Source organism: Oreochromis niloticus, linkage group LG3 (assembly GCF_001858045.2).
Source record: "Oreochromis niloticus isolate F11D_XX linkage group LG3, O_niloticus_UMD_NMBU, whole genome shotgun sequence".
NCBI classification, from domain to species: Eukaryota; Metazoa; Chordata; class Actinopteri; order Cichliformes; family Cichlidae; genus Oreochromis; species Oreochromis niloticus.
Window position 1 is genome coordinate 32,193,744 of NC_031967.2, and position 17,335 is coordinate 32,211,078.

The 17,335-nt window shown below is 41.9% G+C and overlaps 1 protein-coding gene across 21 annotated transcripts in view; it reads left to right on the top strand.

The window, feature by feature from the left end:
* The window catches only part of LOC102078007 (uncharacterized), a 130,204-nt gene that overhangs the window by 25,079 nt on the left and 87,790 nt on the right, over positions 1-17,335 (top strand). For 15 of the 21 annotated variants that reach the window (XM_025899501.1, XM_025899519.1, XM_025899517.1 and 12 more), the window contains exons 4-10: positions 1,891-2,202; positions 10,493-10,807; positions 12,506-12,829; positions 12,950-13,261; positions 13,355-13,690; positions 13,815-14,126; positions 15,161-15,475. In XM_025899501.1, coding sequence (XP_025755286.1) covers positions 1,891-2,202; positions 10,493-10,807; positions 12,506-12,829; positions 12,950-13,261; positions 13,355-13,690; positions 13,815-14,126; positions 15,161-15,475 — 2,226 coding nt within the window. Of the gene's footprint in view, positions 1-1,890; positions 2,203-3,028; positions 3,068-10,492; positions 10,808-12,505; positions 12,830-12,949; positions 13,262-13,354; positions 13,691-13,814; positions 14,127-15,160; positions 15,476-16,292; positions 16,332-17,335 lie in introns of those variants that run through there. The other 6 variants (XM_025899544.1, XM_025899521.1, XM_025899534.1 and 3 more) reach the window with 6 other exon arrangements.

A 17,335-nucleotide genomic window follows, 5' to 3' on the forward strand; every position in this document is an offset into this window, starting at 1 on the left:
GGGGAGTGGGATTGTGTGTACATATCCATTTATGTCTATCCTTACGTTGGGTGAATGCTGAGTATTTGTATATGTGTGCATGAGGGTGGGAAAGCATGTTTGTGTCTGTGTGTGCCTGTTTGTCTGTGTCTATATGTCAGGTCGGGTCTTAGACTCCACCTCTCTGGGAATTCCCAGGCCCTCCAAAGTGTGGAGGCCTATCTCCCCTCACCACACTCCCTACCAGTGACTGATGCCCTCAGGGGTCGGTGGGTTGGTGGTTCTTGGTGTCCGGGGCTGGGCGCTCAGGTATGTACCAGCTCACTCCCGGTGGCTACTTGGCAGGGCCTGGCAACTGTTGCTCGGTCAGGCCTCTTCCGGGGCGTAGGGGGCCCTCGGGCCTCCGGCCTCTGGGCCTGCTGCTTGGTTCACTCTGGCACAGCTGGCTGCCGGTAGAGCCGGTGGGCACGCCAGTGCAGCCCCCTCTGGTTTCTGCTCCGTGGCTACTGGGTGACCCCTTGTCTTGGGCTCTCCTCAGCTCTTCCCAGGAGGGTGGCACGGATGCCCCTCTGGTGGTCCTCCTTGGGCTCTCGCACTCTGGGGCCTCTGGATGTCTGGAGCCTGGATCTCCTCCATGCCTGCTTCATGCCCTGGGGGACGGGGCTATGGCTCTCTACACCATCTAGCAGACCGTTACATGGGGAAACCTTTTGAATACGAGCGCGCTGATCCACACAGGTGTGCACACGGGTGTTCACAGTTCATAGACATAAACTACACCTTTCTTGACTGCTACTTCAAGGCACATTGTGCGCTGTCCGTCCTGCGAGCTGCACAACAACATTCAATATTTAGTATTTACTGCTGTTTACACTTTACACACTACAAAAAAAAGAAAAGAAAAAGGAAACATAGGAACCTGAAGCACAGAGTTGATAAAAAACAGAAACCACAATCCAGGGATGTACCGTAACCAGAGAACCATAACTCCTAATAATAATCTGAACTGTCAGTTCACCAATAAACAAAAAGGACTGGGTCCGTGACCCAGTACCGTGACACATCTGCTGTGATGTTTACATCTCTTACTGTCACGGTTTGCGGGTGCAAGCCGTGTGGAAATAAATTAGGACCAGGCAGCGGCAGCTCAAGTGCAGGTGAGAATTTATTAACAGTGGAATAAACAAACAGAGAAGGCGGCTGACACTAACAGGAAAACCTAAACTGGGTAAAACTAACAAAACAAACCAGAAATGAAGATGCAGGGAGATCCGGGGAAAAACACATGGAGAGACGCATGGAGACCGAAGGGAAACAACACAGATGAACCAGCAACGACAAAGACACCAGACACGACTAAAATACACTCAGAGAACACAGGGAGATTACACACAGGTGGGGGACACAGCTGGGAGAGATTAACCTGACGAGACAAGGGAGGCAAACTGAAAACACACACATCAGACGCAGACCTTCACAATAAAACAGGAAACACATACACACAAAGACACAAACTGGGAATGCGGACTTAGCACAGGAACAGATGGGCAGAACAGAATAACGCTAAACAGGGGGAGGAACAGAACCAACATCACACTAATAGAAAACACAAAACGCTGGGTCAAAAGGACCCAGGATCATGACACTTACGAATTTTCATACGTGTCAGCTTTGTTTTTATACATAGATAAAAAAGTATGGTTATGTACTGATAAATGATCATGATAATTATAATATTTCTGATTGTATGAGTCAAAATTGAGTCGAATCAGTATTGAATTAATTATAGAAATCAATTGCGATACCAAGCCCTAATACTGCACGTCACTGTGTTTTTGACTGTTATGCAATAAGAAAATGCATTTTCCTATTTCTCTAAATAAAGTTTGTTTTATGTCTTTTACATAAAAGGTGTGATGAGATTAAATGGATCTGGATCGACTCGATGTTCTGGCAGAGTTGAAGTTTATCACAACAACAGCTGGGGAACAGTCTGTGATGATGGCTGGGACTTAAATGATGCTGAGGTGGTTTGCAGACAGATAAGCTGTGGGTCGGCACTGGAAGTTCCTCCATCAGCTCACTTTGGTGCAGGAACTGGAAAGATTTGGCTTGATCATGTGAGCTGTTCAGGAAATGAAAGTTCTCTAACTGAGTGTCAGCACAGTGGATTTGGATCAAACACATGTGAACATGGTCAGGATGCTGCTGTCATCTGTTCAGGTGTGAAAACTGCTGGATCAACATGATATTGCAAGATAGTCTTTTTTGAGGTAAGGCTGTATTTAAATGTTTTTCATTTTCTTTGCCTTTTAGATCTCATCAGGTTAGCTGGTTCTGGATCGAGCAGATGTTCTGGCAGAGTTGAAATCTTTCACAACAACGTCTGGGGAACAGTCTCTGATTATAAATGGGACTTAAATGATGCTGAGGTGGTTTGCAGACAGATAAACTGTGGGTCGGCACTACAAGCTCCTCGAACAGCTTACTTTGGTGCAGGAACTGGACAGATTTGGCTTGGTGGTGTGACCTGTTCAGGAAATGAAAGTTCTCTAACTGAATGTCAAAACTCTGGATGGGGAAACTCATACTACTACTACAACAACAACTACTTCAATGGACATTATTCTGATGCTGGTGTCATCTGTTCAGGTGACATCACTTTTTGACATGGAACATACTGCATGTTAATGTATTTTTGTGTGATATGTATCTTTGTTTTCTTTAACGGACATATGTTAAAACATAGTTTGTGTCACGTGTTTTTCATTAAAAGGTCCAATCAGATTAACTGGATCTGGATCGACTCGATGTTCTGGCAGGGTTGAAGTTTATCACAGTAACAGCTGGGGGACAGTCTGTGATGACGGCTGGGACTTAAATAATGCTGAGGTGGTTTGCAGACAGTTAAACTGTGGGTCGGCACTGGAAGTTTCTCAATCAGCTCACTTTGGTGCAGGAACTGGACAGATTTGGCTTGACAATGTGACCTGCTCAGGAAATGAAAGTTCTCTAACTGAGTGTCAGCACAGTGGATTTGGATCAAACAGATGTGAACATGGTCAGGATGCTGCTGTCATCTGTTCAGGTGAGATATTCTTTTGATCATCTGATGAATGTTAATCACTGTAATATCAACTTTTTTTTAGACTTCCATCTTCAACTTATTACTGTTTTTTATAATGAAATTCAGTGTGAACAGTCAAAGTCATTTGTGCAATAAACACACTGTAGAATACTTGAGTGCTAAAATGTTTGCATCTTTCTCTATAAACGCGGCTCAGATCCAGAGAGCTATACATTACTTTTTAAATAACTTATAAGATTAGAGATTTCATTTTAAATACCTTAAAGGAACATTTTAAAAGTTTCAAATGATTATTTATGAGTGGGACATGGAAGATGTTTTCATAGAGGGAAAGCCAGATAGACATCTGTATCACTCCCTCCAGTTAATACACGACACCACGGTTCTTCATTCACTGATGGATTTATTCCTCCGTCACACTTCTCCGAAACACCATAAAATCCACCGTCAAACTGTCATTACATAAAAGTACAGAATGACCAAACATAAATATTACAAATAAACATTTAAACCCAAGTTAACAAATACGTGATAAACAAACATAATTAACATACCTCGCTGGCTGCACGTAACCGTGAGGGAATGAGTCCACTTCAGGAACAAAAACTTAACGAAAGTAATTCCCAGTTTCTTCTTCTTCTTCTTCTTCTTCTTCACAGCTTTCTTTTACTTTAAAACTGCTTATTTATTCCTTCTTGTGACTTAGGTAAGTTATAGCTTAGCTTCTTTGCACATGCTCTTTTGGCTTCCCTTTACGTCACTTAAAAGGGCCTGTGTGCAACACAGAATGAAACTTAGTTCCTACCTCAAAAGGAACAACAATAAATAAAGGAAATAAATAACATACATGAACACAATAAATTAAACAAACTGACATAAGTTACATCTATGGCAGTTAAACTCCCACCAAATCTCAACTTGAGATTTCCTTACAGATTTGAATCTTCAAGTTATAAGCATTTACAACAGTTTAACACATGCTTATTCTGCGTCAACAAGTAGAACTATTTTTTGCACTGGCCTTTCAAGATAAACTGGCTTAGATGTGCGTTTTCCCCGTTTGTCCAAAGTTGAGTCACTAACCAACAGCTTTACCTTTCTGACCCTTCCATCAGAGCTGGGGTACACCTCTGTGACTCTTGCTAGTCTCCAGTGATTTCGCGGAGCACTGTCCTCTTGTAGAATAACAATGTCATTGACCTTGGTGTTTCTTTTATCCCCATGCCATATCTGTCTTTGCTGGAGATTAAGAAGATACTCCCTCCGCCACCTTGTCCAAAACTCATTCGCCAAGAACTGCACCTGACGCCATCTCTTACGCAGGTATAAATCTTGACTCACGAACTGACCCGGAGGTGGCGATATGATGTTAGACTTCATCAGAAGAATGTGATTTGGTGTGAGCGGTTCAAGACTTGTTGGATCATTCAGGTGCTCTGTTGTCAGCGTTCTGCTATTTATAATAGCCATCGCTTCATACAAAAATGTCCTAAGTGAGGCGGTGTCAAGTCTTTTAGCAGACTGATCAAGGATTGCTGTTAGAACACTTCTGATTGTCCTTATTTGCCTCTCCCAAATTCCTCCCATATGGCTTGATGTTGGGGGATTCATTACAAACTCACAGCCATATTTCTTCACCTGCTCATGATCCAAATTCTTCATTGAGTCCATGAACTCTCTTTTTGCACCCACAAAGTTGGTACCTTGATCACATCTCAACTGCCTTACATTCCCACGTATTGCAATGAATACGCGCAATGCATTGATGAAAGCATCTGAACTAAGATCATCAAGCATTTCGATATGTACAGCTCTGCAACACATACAAGTGAAGAGAAGACCATACTTCTTCAGTTCCTTTCTTGCATCCCTCACATAGAATGGTCCAAAGCAATCTATGCCACAATATGTGAATGGAGGGGTCATTTCCATTCTGTCCTTTGGCAAATCTGCCATTTTTGGATCTTGTGTGTTTCTTCTATACTTTCTGCATGTGACGCACTTAAAGACCTGTGAGGCAACTGCACTGCTGCATCCAATGACCCATATCCCATTAGATCGCAATTCATTTACAGTCATACCTCTTCCCTGATGCTGTACCTTCTCATGATAATGCTTGATCAATAAAGAAGACACATGATTTGTTTTTGGCAGAATAGCAGGATGTTTAACATGTGGATGAAGCTCACTTCTTGTCAAGCGGCCGCCTACTCTCAGCACACCCTGCTCATCCAAAAATGGACTTAATTTGCATAGCCTTTTTGCTTTGTCTTTGGATTTTACGTCCTTGCATTGCTGTAAATTCTTGATTTCACTGCTGAATACTTCTCTTTGGACCAATCTGATTATGAAAAGTTCAGCTTGTTGTCTTTCCTCAACACTTGTACTTCCATTGAGTTTGGGACTAAGACCCTTAACTTGCTTAGCATGACGTTTAAGGCAAGCAATAGCCTTAACAACTCTTTTCCAGTCAGAAAACTTAGTCAGGCGGTCCAACAATGTTCTATTTGCCCTTGCACTGGTGTTGAGCACCTGAGCCCTTCGAAGTTCTGGATCATTGTCACTAACCTCTCCCACCTTGGCATCTTTTGTGGGTAGCTCCTTCTCCCACAGAAAGTCTGGGCCAGTGAACCAATTTGAAGCAACGAGCTGATCTGCCGATAACCCTCTCGAAGCATGGTCCGCCGGATTGTCTTCGGACTGCACATGATACCATTGGTTGGCATCTGTGGTGGCCTTGATTCTCTGGATCCTATTTGCCACGAAAACATGAAAGCGTCTGGCATCATTATTAATGTACCCGAGAACAACCTTTGAATCAGTCCAGTAATATTCCTTAAGGTTGTCCATTTCGAGCTCATGTTTTAACACGGCACCCATCTTCGCAGCAACCACTGCTGCAGACAGCTCAAGCCTTGGAACTGTTGTGACCTTAGTGGGGGCAACACGCGCTTTCCCCATGACAAGTGAGCAGTGTACGCTGCCATTAGAGTTGACTGCTCTTAGATAAGTGCACTCCCCATAACCTGTGAAGCTAGCATCTGAGAAGTGATGTAATTCGTACTGCTTGACATCTATGAAGCTTGCTGGCATGTAGCACCTCTTAATCTTTACTTGACACAAGTTATGGAGATCTTGTAACCATGACTGCCACTGTGATCTGCACTCCTCTGAAAGTGGTTCATCCCAACTAGCTTTCTCTCGACTCAACTGTTGCAAGATCAACTTCCCACGTAAAACAAATGGTGCTACGAAACCCAAAGGATCGTAGATGGAAGCTACTGTGGATAGCACTCCCCTTCTCGTCATTGGGTGTTTCTTGACAGTTACTCTGAACTGAAAGTCATCAGAGGATACACACCATTGCACGCCCAGTGCTCTTTCTAGGAGTGGCTCCCCTAAATCTATGTCCAGCTCTTTGACACTGTCAGCACACTCTTCCTTCGGTATTGACTCCAATACCTTCTTGCTGTTGGAAATGAACTTGTGTACAATTGGCAGGTATGAATTCACGAGTGTAGACCGTTGGCACTGTGATCTTCTTAGAAGAAGATAACCCTCTTATTTGCAGACCTTTGAGTCTTTTGCATGGTACAATTGTCTCCTTGGAAGACATTGTGGACAGCTTCAACTTGACTGGCTCTGCATTAACATCAAGAGCATCCGCTACTTCTTCAAGAATGAATGAAGAGTCACTTTGTGAATCTAACAGAGCATAGACAAGGACTTCTTTGTTTGAATCACCTGGCACTGATGCATAAACAGGAACTATTGCTGAAGTCTGAGCATTGTTACCATCATGCACAACTCTATTGGATGTGGTTTCTTGAGTGGTGTCTTGCGGTGATTGTGGCTTTCTTTCCTTACTGCAACTTGTCTCGTCATTTTCTTGTTGTTTTGAGCGATCCTCATGTAAGCATGTGGGGTGGCGCCTTGAGCAGGTGTCGCAGACCATCCGGTTGCTGCAATTCTTGGATTGATGGCCAGGACTCAAACAGCCGAAGCACAGTTTCTCACCTTGAATGAACTTCACTCGGTCAGCAACTGGCTTTGCAGTTAGTCTACGGCACTTGTGTAAGGCATGCCCTGTTTTCTTACAAAACATACATGTGCTTATGTTCTTCTCAGTGGTGTTAGTTGTAAAAATCCTTGCACTTGCTGCTTGGTTCTTAGAGGTCACTACATTCTGAGGTTTAGATCTTGTCCTTTCCGGCTCCCCTTGCCGCAAAGCATAGTAAGATGTAACAGGGTTACAAGCAATACTAGCCTCCAATGTCAGGAAAGTTACAAAGTACTTGAAATCTGGGAACCTTCCATGCTCCAGCTGATACTGTGTGGCTTTTCGGTTCCATCTGCTGCTTAACCAATCAGGCAACTTGGCTGTCAGTTTTTGATTTTCAATGCCGTCATCAAGAATACGCAGACTCTCATTGTGAACCATGGCACATTCACAACTGCGTAAAAAGTCCACGAATTTCCTTAAGTCAGCGCTCTCTCTTGACGCTATTTTTGGCCAGGCATGTAATTTGTCTCGGCAGGCTTTGGCAATCATAAAAGGCTGGCCGTATCGCTCATTGAGAAGTTCCCATGCAGCAACATATGCAGTATCTGAACCAATCAGAAAATAACCTTCTAATGCCTCTCTAGCTGCTCCTCCAACATATTTCTGGAGGAAGAATATTTTCTCTGAGCTTGGAATGTTTTTCTTTTCAATAAGAGTTTGGAAGGATGACTTCCAATGATTAAACTTGAGTGGATCACCACTAAAAACTGTGGGCTCTGGAATGGGTAGCCTATTTGCTGATATAGCCTCAGCTAAGACCTTCACAAGCTCTCCTGTGCTATCTTGAAGCACATGTGTTGGCACTGCATCCTTTGGTGGTTGTGAGTGCTGGTCCTCAGGCTTCATCTGGCTGAGTGGCTGCATAACCTTATGTAGATCCAAGCTCTGTGGAGCATTCCCTTGGGCTGGACTGAGCTCATTCTCATCATACACTTGAAGCCTTGCTTTGGCTGCATTCAACCTTTTCAAATTCTCCAAACGTTCAAGTTCTCTCTTTAGGTTTTCTACAGACCTTCTTCTTGCAGAATTCTCTTCTTGCTGTTTCTTTAAGAGCGCAGCCTCTTCTTTCTCTCTTTCTAGCCTACGTTCAGTTTCTTCTCTTTCTCCTTCAAGACGACGAGCTAATGCGGCTGCTTCTTGGTCTGCAATGATCAACCTCTCTTCAGCTTCAAGGTTTTGCAGTTTCTCTTGGTGGCCCTCTTGTTCAGCCATAATCTGCAGTACAGCCTGTGTAGCTGCATACTCGGCAGCAGCTTCTTGTCTTCTAAGTGAAGATACATTTGAGTGAGTAGAAGAAGCTTTAGAACCATTAGAGGCAGGAAGTGAAACACTGGAAGCTGAGGATGAGAATACAGAACTATGATCTGGCCAAATCAACTCCTCAGCTGTACCCTGCATTTCAGATTGAGCGTTTTGCACTACAGTCTTGGTGATCGAGATGCTGTTATCCATCTTGCGACGCATGTCATGGCCTGGTTGATCAATTCTTCGGTAATCATCATAAGCAATGTTCAATTCAGATAATTCCCTTTGAATACTGGTGATGTGTTCTTGTAGGATGTCACTGGGATCCTGTTTTGACACAGATCTTTTAGCTATCTTAATCAGAGCTTTCCATCGTTCATATTTGCTGTCAAAGCGAAGCAATAGCCCCTTGATTTGCTCTTTCTGAAACTCCTTTCCTTTTTCTGTTAATGTCCGGGCTCTTTCACTTCTACGAGGCTCTTCAGGTGGTGCTATATTTTGCCCGATATTTGATTCATCTGTCTGCTCTAACTCGGTCTCTTCTTCCAGAGCAGCTGCTGCACCCTGAGCTTCTTTACTTGTATGTGACATTTTGATTACTTAGACACAGATATACACAGGCAGCATACAAGAGCAAGCTGCAACAACATTTGCAAATACTAAAAGAATGATCTTAACTAAATGAAGTCACTCTCCTTCAAATTAGCCCATAGATGTAAAATATTACAGAGTAAGTACACTTAACAGAGGTCTTATTATAACCTTGTCACACACTGAACTTGTAAAAGACACTGAACCATAAATACAAACTGTGAGTTTCTATCAAAATGTACAAGGTTTACTTCTGCCCCTTAAGAGCCAACTATAATTATTCAACTGAACATGAATTTACATCTCTTACATAAATGCACATTCATATACGTGAAACACCGTGGCTGCCAGGCTATACACAGTTCCTTATAGTTTCCAACTCTTGTGTCACTTTTCAGACCAAAAACTTTAGAGTCTGACTTATAGACTTCTTCATGAAAACCTTATGAACCTGTGTGTCCTAAACAGTGGCTTATCTGTGTTCCCGTCTTGATGAGCTGTCGAATTTGCGCTGATAGGGCAGGTCTGGGCAGGTCCGAGTTTGACTATCACTCCCTCCAGTTAATACACGACACCACGGTTCTTCATTCACTGATGGATTTATTCCTCCGTCACACTTCTCCGAAACACCATAAAATCCACCGTCAAACTGTCATTACATAAAAGTACAGAATGACCAAACATAAATATTACAAATAAACATTTAAACCCAAGTTAACAAATACACGATAAACAAACATAATTAACATACCTCGCTGGCTGCACGTAACCGTGAGGGAATGAGTCCACTTCAGGAACAAAAACTTAACGAAAGTAATTCCCAGTTTCTTCTTCTTCTTCTTCTTCTTCACAGCTTTCTTTTACTTTAAAACTGCTTATTTATTCCTTCTTGTGACTTAGGTAAGTTATAGCTTAGCTTCTTTGCACATGCTCTTTTGGCTTCCCTTTACGTCACTTAAAAGGGCCTGTGTGCAACACAGAATGAAACTTAGTTCCTACCTCAAAAGGAACAACAATAAATAAAGGAAATAAATAACATACATGAACACAATAAATTAAACAAACTGACATAAGTTACATCTATGGCAGTTAAAATCTGTGTATGTGTGTGTGTGTGTGGGGGGGGGGGGGGGGGGGGGTGCTTGTTTTTAAGGGAAAACATGCCACTGAAAGATTTGCTAAAGTGTGCAACTTGAAGTTTTCTTAGTTCTTTTTAGAACAAAACAATTGTTTTCTTGTAATTGAAACAATTCAAACAAAGTCTCCTGCTTCAACTTTTTTGATCTGGATGTTCTGCAGTCGTCACAAACTCTGTCACAATTCAAATTTGGTAGCTGAGTGTCTTTCTAGGTCAGGAGTGAATCCTTTGGACTTTTTATAGACTGTCTTTTAGGATTCAAGCTGTTTTAACCGTCAGTATTACACCTTTCAGTTTACCATTGTACTATAACTTGTAATCTATGGCTGGACACTAAAAGAATTCTATGTTTGGTCCGCTTCACATCTTCTCTGTGCTTTGTTTGCAGCTGTGCCCATCATTTTAACTGGCTCTGGATCAACTCGATGTTCTGGCAGAGTTGAGGTTTATCACAATAACATCTGGGGAACAGTCTGTGATGATGGCTGGGACTTAAATGATGCCGAGGTGGTTTGCAGACAGCTAAACTGTGGGCCGGCACTGGAAGTTCCTCAATCAGCTCACTTTGGTGCAGGAACTGGACAGATTTGGCTTGATAATGTGACCTGTTCAGGAAATGAAAGTTCTCTAACTGAGTGTCAACACAGTGGATTTGGATCAAACAGATGTGAACATGGTCAGGATGCTGCTATCATCTGTTCAGGTGTGAAAACTGTTAGATACAGTGGCTTGCAAAAGTATTCGGCCCCCTTGAACTTTTCCACATTTTGTCACATTACAGCCTCAAACATGAATCAAGTTTATTGGAATTCCATGTGAAAGACCAATACAAAGTGGTGTACACTTTAGAAGTGGAATGAAAATCATACATGATTCCAAACATTTTTTACAAATAAATAACTGCAAACTGGGGTGTGCGTAATTATTCAGCCCCATTTGGTCTGAGTGCAGTCAGTTGTCCATAGACATTGCCTGATCACTCCTAATGACTAAATAGAGTGCACCTGTGTGTAATTTAATGTCAGTCGAAATACAGCTGTTCTGTGACGGCCTCAGAGGTTGTCTAAGAGAATATTGGGAGCAACAACACCATCAAGTCCAAAGAACACACCAGACAGGTTAGGGATAAAGTTATTGAGAAATTTAAAGCAGGCTTAGGGTACAAAAAGATTTCCCAAGCCTTGAACATCCCACGGAGCACTGTTCAAGCGATCATTCAGAAATGGAAGGAGTATGGCACAACTGTAAACCTACCAAGAAAAGGCCGTCCACCTAAACTTACAGGCCGAACAAGGAGAGCGCTGATCAGAAATGCAGCCAAGAGGCCCATGGTGACTGTGGATGAGCTGCAGAGATCTATAGCTCATGTGGGGGAATCTGTCCATAGGACAACTATTAGTGGTGCACTGCACAAAGTTGGCCTTTATGGAAGAGTCGCAAGAAGAAAGCCATTGTTAACAGAAAACCATAAGAAGTCCCGTTTGCAGTTTGCCACAAGCCATGTGGGGGACACAGCAAACATGTGGAAGAAGGTGCTCTGGTCAGATGAGACCAAAATGGAACTTTTTGGCCAAAATGCAAAACGCTATGTGTGGCGAAAAACTAACACTGCACATCACTCTGAACACACCATCCCCACTGTCAAATATGGTGGTGGCAGCATCATGCTCTGGGGGTGCTTCTCTTCAGCAGGGACAGGGAAGCTGGTCAGAGTTGATGGGAAGATGGATGGAGCCAAATACAGGGCAATCTTGGAAGAAAACCTCTTGGAGTCTGCAAAAGACTTGAGACTGGGGCAGAGGTTGACCTTCCAGCAGGACAATGACCCTAAACATAAAGCCAGGGCAACAATGGAATGGTTTAAAACAAAACATATCCATGTGTTAGAATGGCCCAGTGAACGTCCAGATCTAAATCCAATCGAGAATCTGTGGCAAGATCTGACAACTGCTGTTCACAAACGCTGTCCATCTAATCTGACTGACCTGAAACTGTTTTGCAAAGAAGAATGGGCAAGAATTTCATTATTTAGATGTGCAAAGCTGATATACCCTAAAAGACTGGCAGCTGTAATTGCAGCAAAAGGTGGTTCTACAAAGTATTGACTCAGGAGGCTGAATGATTGCGCACACCCCACTTTTCAGTTATTTATTTGTAAAAAATGTTTGGAATCATGTATGATTTTCGTTCCACTTCAAAAGTGTACACCACTTTGTATTGGTCTTTCACCTGGAATTCCAATAAACTTGATTCATGTTTGTGGCTGTAATGTGACAAAATGTAGAAAAGTTCAAGGGGGCCGAATACTTTTGCAAGCCACTGTCTCTTCATTTGTGTCTTCCATTAAATCTTTTTGATGTAAGGATTTATTATAATATTTTTCATGTTCTTTCTTTTTTAGATCTGATTAGATTGGCTGGTTCTGGATCATCTCGATGCTCTGGCAGAGTTGAAGTTTATCATGATAATGTCTGGGGAACAGTTTCTGATGATAACTGGGTCTTAAACGATGCTGAGGTGGTTTGCAGAGAGATAAACTGTGGGTCTGCACTAGAAGCTACTCCATCATCTAAATTTGGTGCAGGAAGTGGACAGGTCTGGCTCAGTTACGTGAGCTGTTCAGGAAATGAGAGTTCTCTAACTGAATGTCAACACACTGGATGGGGAAACTACTACAACTACTACTACAGTTTACATTCTTATGATGTTGGTGTCATATGTTCAGGTGACATCACTTTTTGATATGAAAAAACTGCATGTTAATTTGTATTTGAGTGTTATGCATCTGTATTTTCTTTAAGATATGTATTGAAATATAGTTTGCGTTATGTCTTTTACATACAAGGTGTGATCAGATTAACTGGATCTGGATCGACTCGATGTTCTGGCAGGGTTGAAGTTTATCACAGTAACAGCTGGGGAACAGTCTGTGATGATGGCTGGGACTTAAATGATGCTGAGGTGGTTTGCAGACAGATAAACTGTGGGACGGCACTACAAGCTCCTCAATCAACTTACTTTGGTGCAGGAACTGGACATATTTGGCTGGATAATTTGACCTGTTCAGGAAATGAAAGTTCTCTAACTGAGTGTCAACACAGTGGATTTGGATCAAACAGATGTGAACATGGTCAGGATGCTGCAGTCATCTGTTCAGGTGTGAAAACTGCTGGATCAACATGATATTGCTAGATAGTCTTTTTTGAGGTAATGCTGTATTTAAATGTTTTTCATGTTCTTTGTCTTTTAGATCTGATCAGGTTAGCTGGATCTGGATCGAGCCGATGTTCTGGGAGAGTTGAAATCTTTCACAATAACGTCTGGGGAACAGTCTCTGATTATAAATGGGACTTAAATGATGCTGAGGTGGTTTGCAGACAGTTAAACTGTGGGTCAGCACTACAAGCTCCTCGAACAGCTTACTTTGGTGCAGGAACTGGACAGATTTGGCTCAGTGGTGTGAGCTGTTCAGGAAATGAAAGTTCTCTAACTGAATGTCAACAATCTGGATGGGGAAACTCCTACTACTACTACTACTACTCCTACTACGATAGACATTATTATGATGCTGGTGTCATCTGTTCAGGTGACATCACTTTTTGGCATGGAACATACTGCATGTTAATGTATTTTTGTGTGATATGTATCTTTGTTTTCTTTAAGGGACATATATTAAAACATCGTTTGTGTCACGTGTTTTTCATTAAAAGGTCCAATCAGATTAACTGGATCTGGATCAACTCGATGTTCTGGCAGGGTTGAAGTTTACCACAATAACAGCTGGGGAACAGTCTGTGATGACGGCTGGGACTTAAATGATGCTGGGGTGGTTTGCAGACAGTTAAACTGTGGGTCGGCACTGGAAGTTCCTCAGTCAGCTCACTTTGGTGCAGGAACTGGACAGATTTGGCTTGACAATGTGACCTGTTCAGGAAATGAAAGTTCTCTAACTGAGTGTCAGCACAGTGGATTTGGATCAAATGGATGTGAACATGGTCAGGATGCTGCTGTCATCTGTTCAGGTGAGATATTCTTTTGATCATCTGATGAATGTTAAACACTGTAAAAATAACTTTTCTTAGACTTCCATCTTCCACTTATTAGTGTGTTTTATAATGAAATTCAGCGTGAACAGTTAAAGTCATCTGTGCAACAACCACACTGTAGACTATTTGAGTGGTAAACTGTTTGCATCTTTCTCTTTAAAGGCAGCAGAGATCCAGAGAGCTATACATTACTTTTTAAATAACTTATAAGATTAGAGATTTCATTTTAAATACGTTAAAGGAACATTTTAATAGTTTCAAATGAACATTTATGAGCGGGACATGGAAGATATTTTCAGAGAGGGAAAGTCAGCCAGACATCTGTGTTTGTGTGTTCCTGTCTAGCTATCTTTGTGAGGATCGACAGCTTCATTCTACTACACTTGTGAGAACCAACAGTCACTTGTGTGGACACACAAACCGGTCCTCAAAAGTTTGAAGGCTTGTAAAGGCGTTCTTGATGCTCAAAATGTGGTTTTAGTGTCAGGGTTACAATTAGGTTATGGTTAGGTTTAGGGTGAGGGCTAGGGAAAGCATTTTGTCAATGAACGACCTCGCTAAGATTGCTGAATGGGCTTGTGTGTGTGTGTGTGTGTGTGTGTGTGTGTGTGTGTGTGTGTGTGTGTGTGTGTGTGAGTGAGTGTGTTTAAGGGAGACCATACCGCTGAAAGATTTGATCAAGTCTGCAATTTGAAGTTTTCTTAGTTCTTTTAAGGTCTTGTAATTGAAACAATTCAAACAAAGTCTTCTGCTTCACCTTTCTTAATGTGGATGTTCTGCAGTCCTCACAAACTCTGTCATAATACAAATTTGGGAGCTGAATGTTTTTCTAGGTCAGGAGTGAATCCATTGGACTTTTTATAGACTGTTTCATTAGGGTTCAAGCTGTGTTGACTGACAGTATTACACCTTTCAGTTTACCATTGTACTATACCTTGGAATCTATGGCTGGAAACTGAAAGTATTCTATGTTTGGTCCCTTTCATACCATCTCTCTGTTTTGTTTTCAGCTGTGTCCATCATTTTAACTGGATCTGGATCGACTCGATGTTCTGGAAGAGTTGAAGTTTATCACAATAACAGCTGGGGAACAGTCTGTGATGATGGCTGGGACTTAAGTGATGCTGAGGTGGTTTGCAGACAGTTAAACTGTGGGTCGGCACTGGAAGTTCCTAAATCAGCTCACTTTGGTGCAGGAACGGGACAGATCTGGCTTGACAATGTCACCTGTTCAGGAAATGAAAGTTCTCTAACTGAGTGTCAACACAGTGGATTTGGATCAAACAGATGTGAACATGGTCAGGATGCTGCTGTCATCTGTTCAGGTGAGAAAACTGTTAGTTAGTCTGTTCATTTGTGTCTTCCATTGAGTTTTTTTTGATGTAAGGATTTATTATAATATTTTTCATGTTCTTTCCCTTTTAGATCTGATTAGATTAGCTGGTTCTGGATCATCTCGATGCTCTGGCAGAGTTGAAGTTTATCATGATAATGTCTGGGGAACAGTTTCTGATAATAACTGGGTCTTAAACGATGCTGAGGTGGTTTGCAGAGAAATAAACTGTGGGTCTGCACTAGAAGCTACTCCATCATCTAAATTTGGTGCAGGAAGTGGACAGGTCTGGCTCAGTGATGTGAGCTGTTCAGGAAATGAAAGTTCTCTAACTGAATGTCAACACACTGGATGGGGAAACTACTACAACTACTACTACAATTTACATTCTTCTGATGTTGGTGTCATTTGTTCAGGTGATAACACTTTTTGATATGAAAAAACTGCATGTTAATGTATTTTTGAGTGTTATGCATCTGTATTTTCTTTAAGATATGTATTGAAATATAGTTTGTGTTATGTCTTTTACATAAAAGGTGTGATCAGATTAACTGGATCTGGATCGACTCGATGTTCTGGCAGAGTTGAAGTTTATCACAGTAACAGCTGGGGGACAGTCTGTGATGACAGCTGGGACTTAAATGATGCTGAGGTGGTTTGCAGACAGATAAACTGTGGGACGGCACTGGAAGTTCCTAAATCATCTCACTTTGGTGCAGGAACTGGACAGATTTGGCTCGGTGATGTGAGCTGTTCAGGAAATGAAAGTTCTCTAACTCAGTGTCAACACAGTGGATTTGGATCAAACACATGTGAACATGGTCAGGATGCTGCTGTCATCTGTTCAGGTGTGAAACCTGCTGGATCAACATGATATTGCAAGATAGTCATTTTTGAAGTAATGCTGTATTTAAATGTTTTTAATGTTCTTTGCCTTTTAGATCTGATCAGGTTAGCCGGTTCTGGATCGAGCCGATGTTCTGGGAGAGTTGAAATCTTTCACAATAACGTCTGGGGAACAGTCTCTGATTATAAATGGGACTTAAATGATGCTGAGGTGGTTTGCAGACAGATAAACTGTGGGTCTGCACTACAAGCTCCTCGAACAGCTTACCTTGGTGCAGGAACTGGACAGATTTGGCTCAGTGATGTGAGCTGTTCAGGAAATGAAAGTTCTCTAACTGAATGTCAAAACTCTGGATGGGGAAACTCCTACTACTACTACTACTACTACTACTACTACTCCTACTACGATAGACATTATTATGATGCTGGTGTCATCTGTTCAGGTGACATCACTTTTTGGCATGGAACATACTGCATGTTAATGTATTTTTGTGTGATATGTATCTTTGTTTTCTTTAAGGGACATATATTAAAAGATCGTTTGTGTCATGTGTTTTTCATGAAAAGGTCCAATCAGATTAACTGGATCTGGATCAAGTCAATGTTCTGGGAGAGTTGAAGTTTACCACAATAACAGCTGGGGAACAGTCTGTGATGATGGCTGGGACTTAAATGATGCTGAGGTGTTTTGCAGACAGTTAAACTGTGGGTTGGCACTGGAAGTTCCTCAGTCAGCTCACTTTGGTGCAGGAACTGGACAGATTTGGCTTGACAATGTGACCTGTTCAGGAAATGAAAGTTCTCTAACTGAGTGTCAACACAGTGGATTTGGATCAAATGGATGTGAACATGGTCAGGATGCTGCTGTCATCTGTTCAAGTGAGATATTCTTTTGATCATCTGATGAATGTTAATCACTGTAAAAATAACTTTTTTTTAGACTTCCATCTTCCACTTATTAGTGTGTTTTATAATGAAATTCAGTGTGAACAGTCAAAGTCATCTG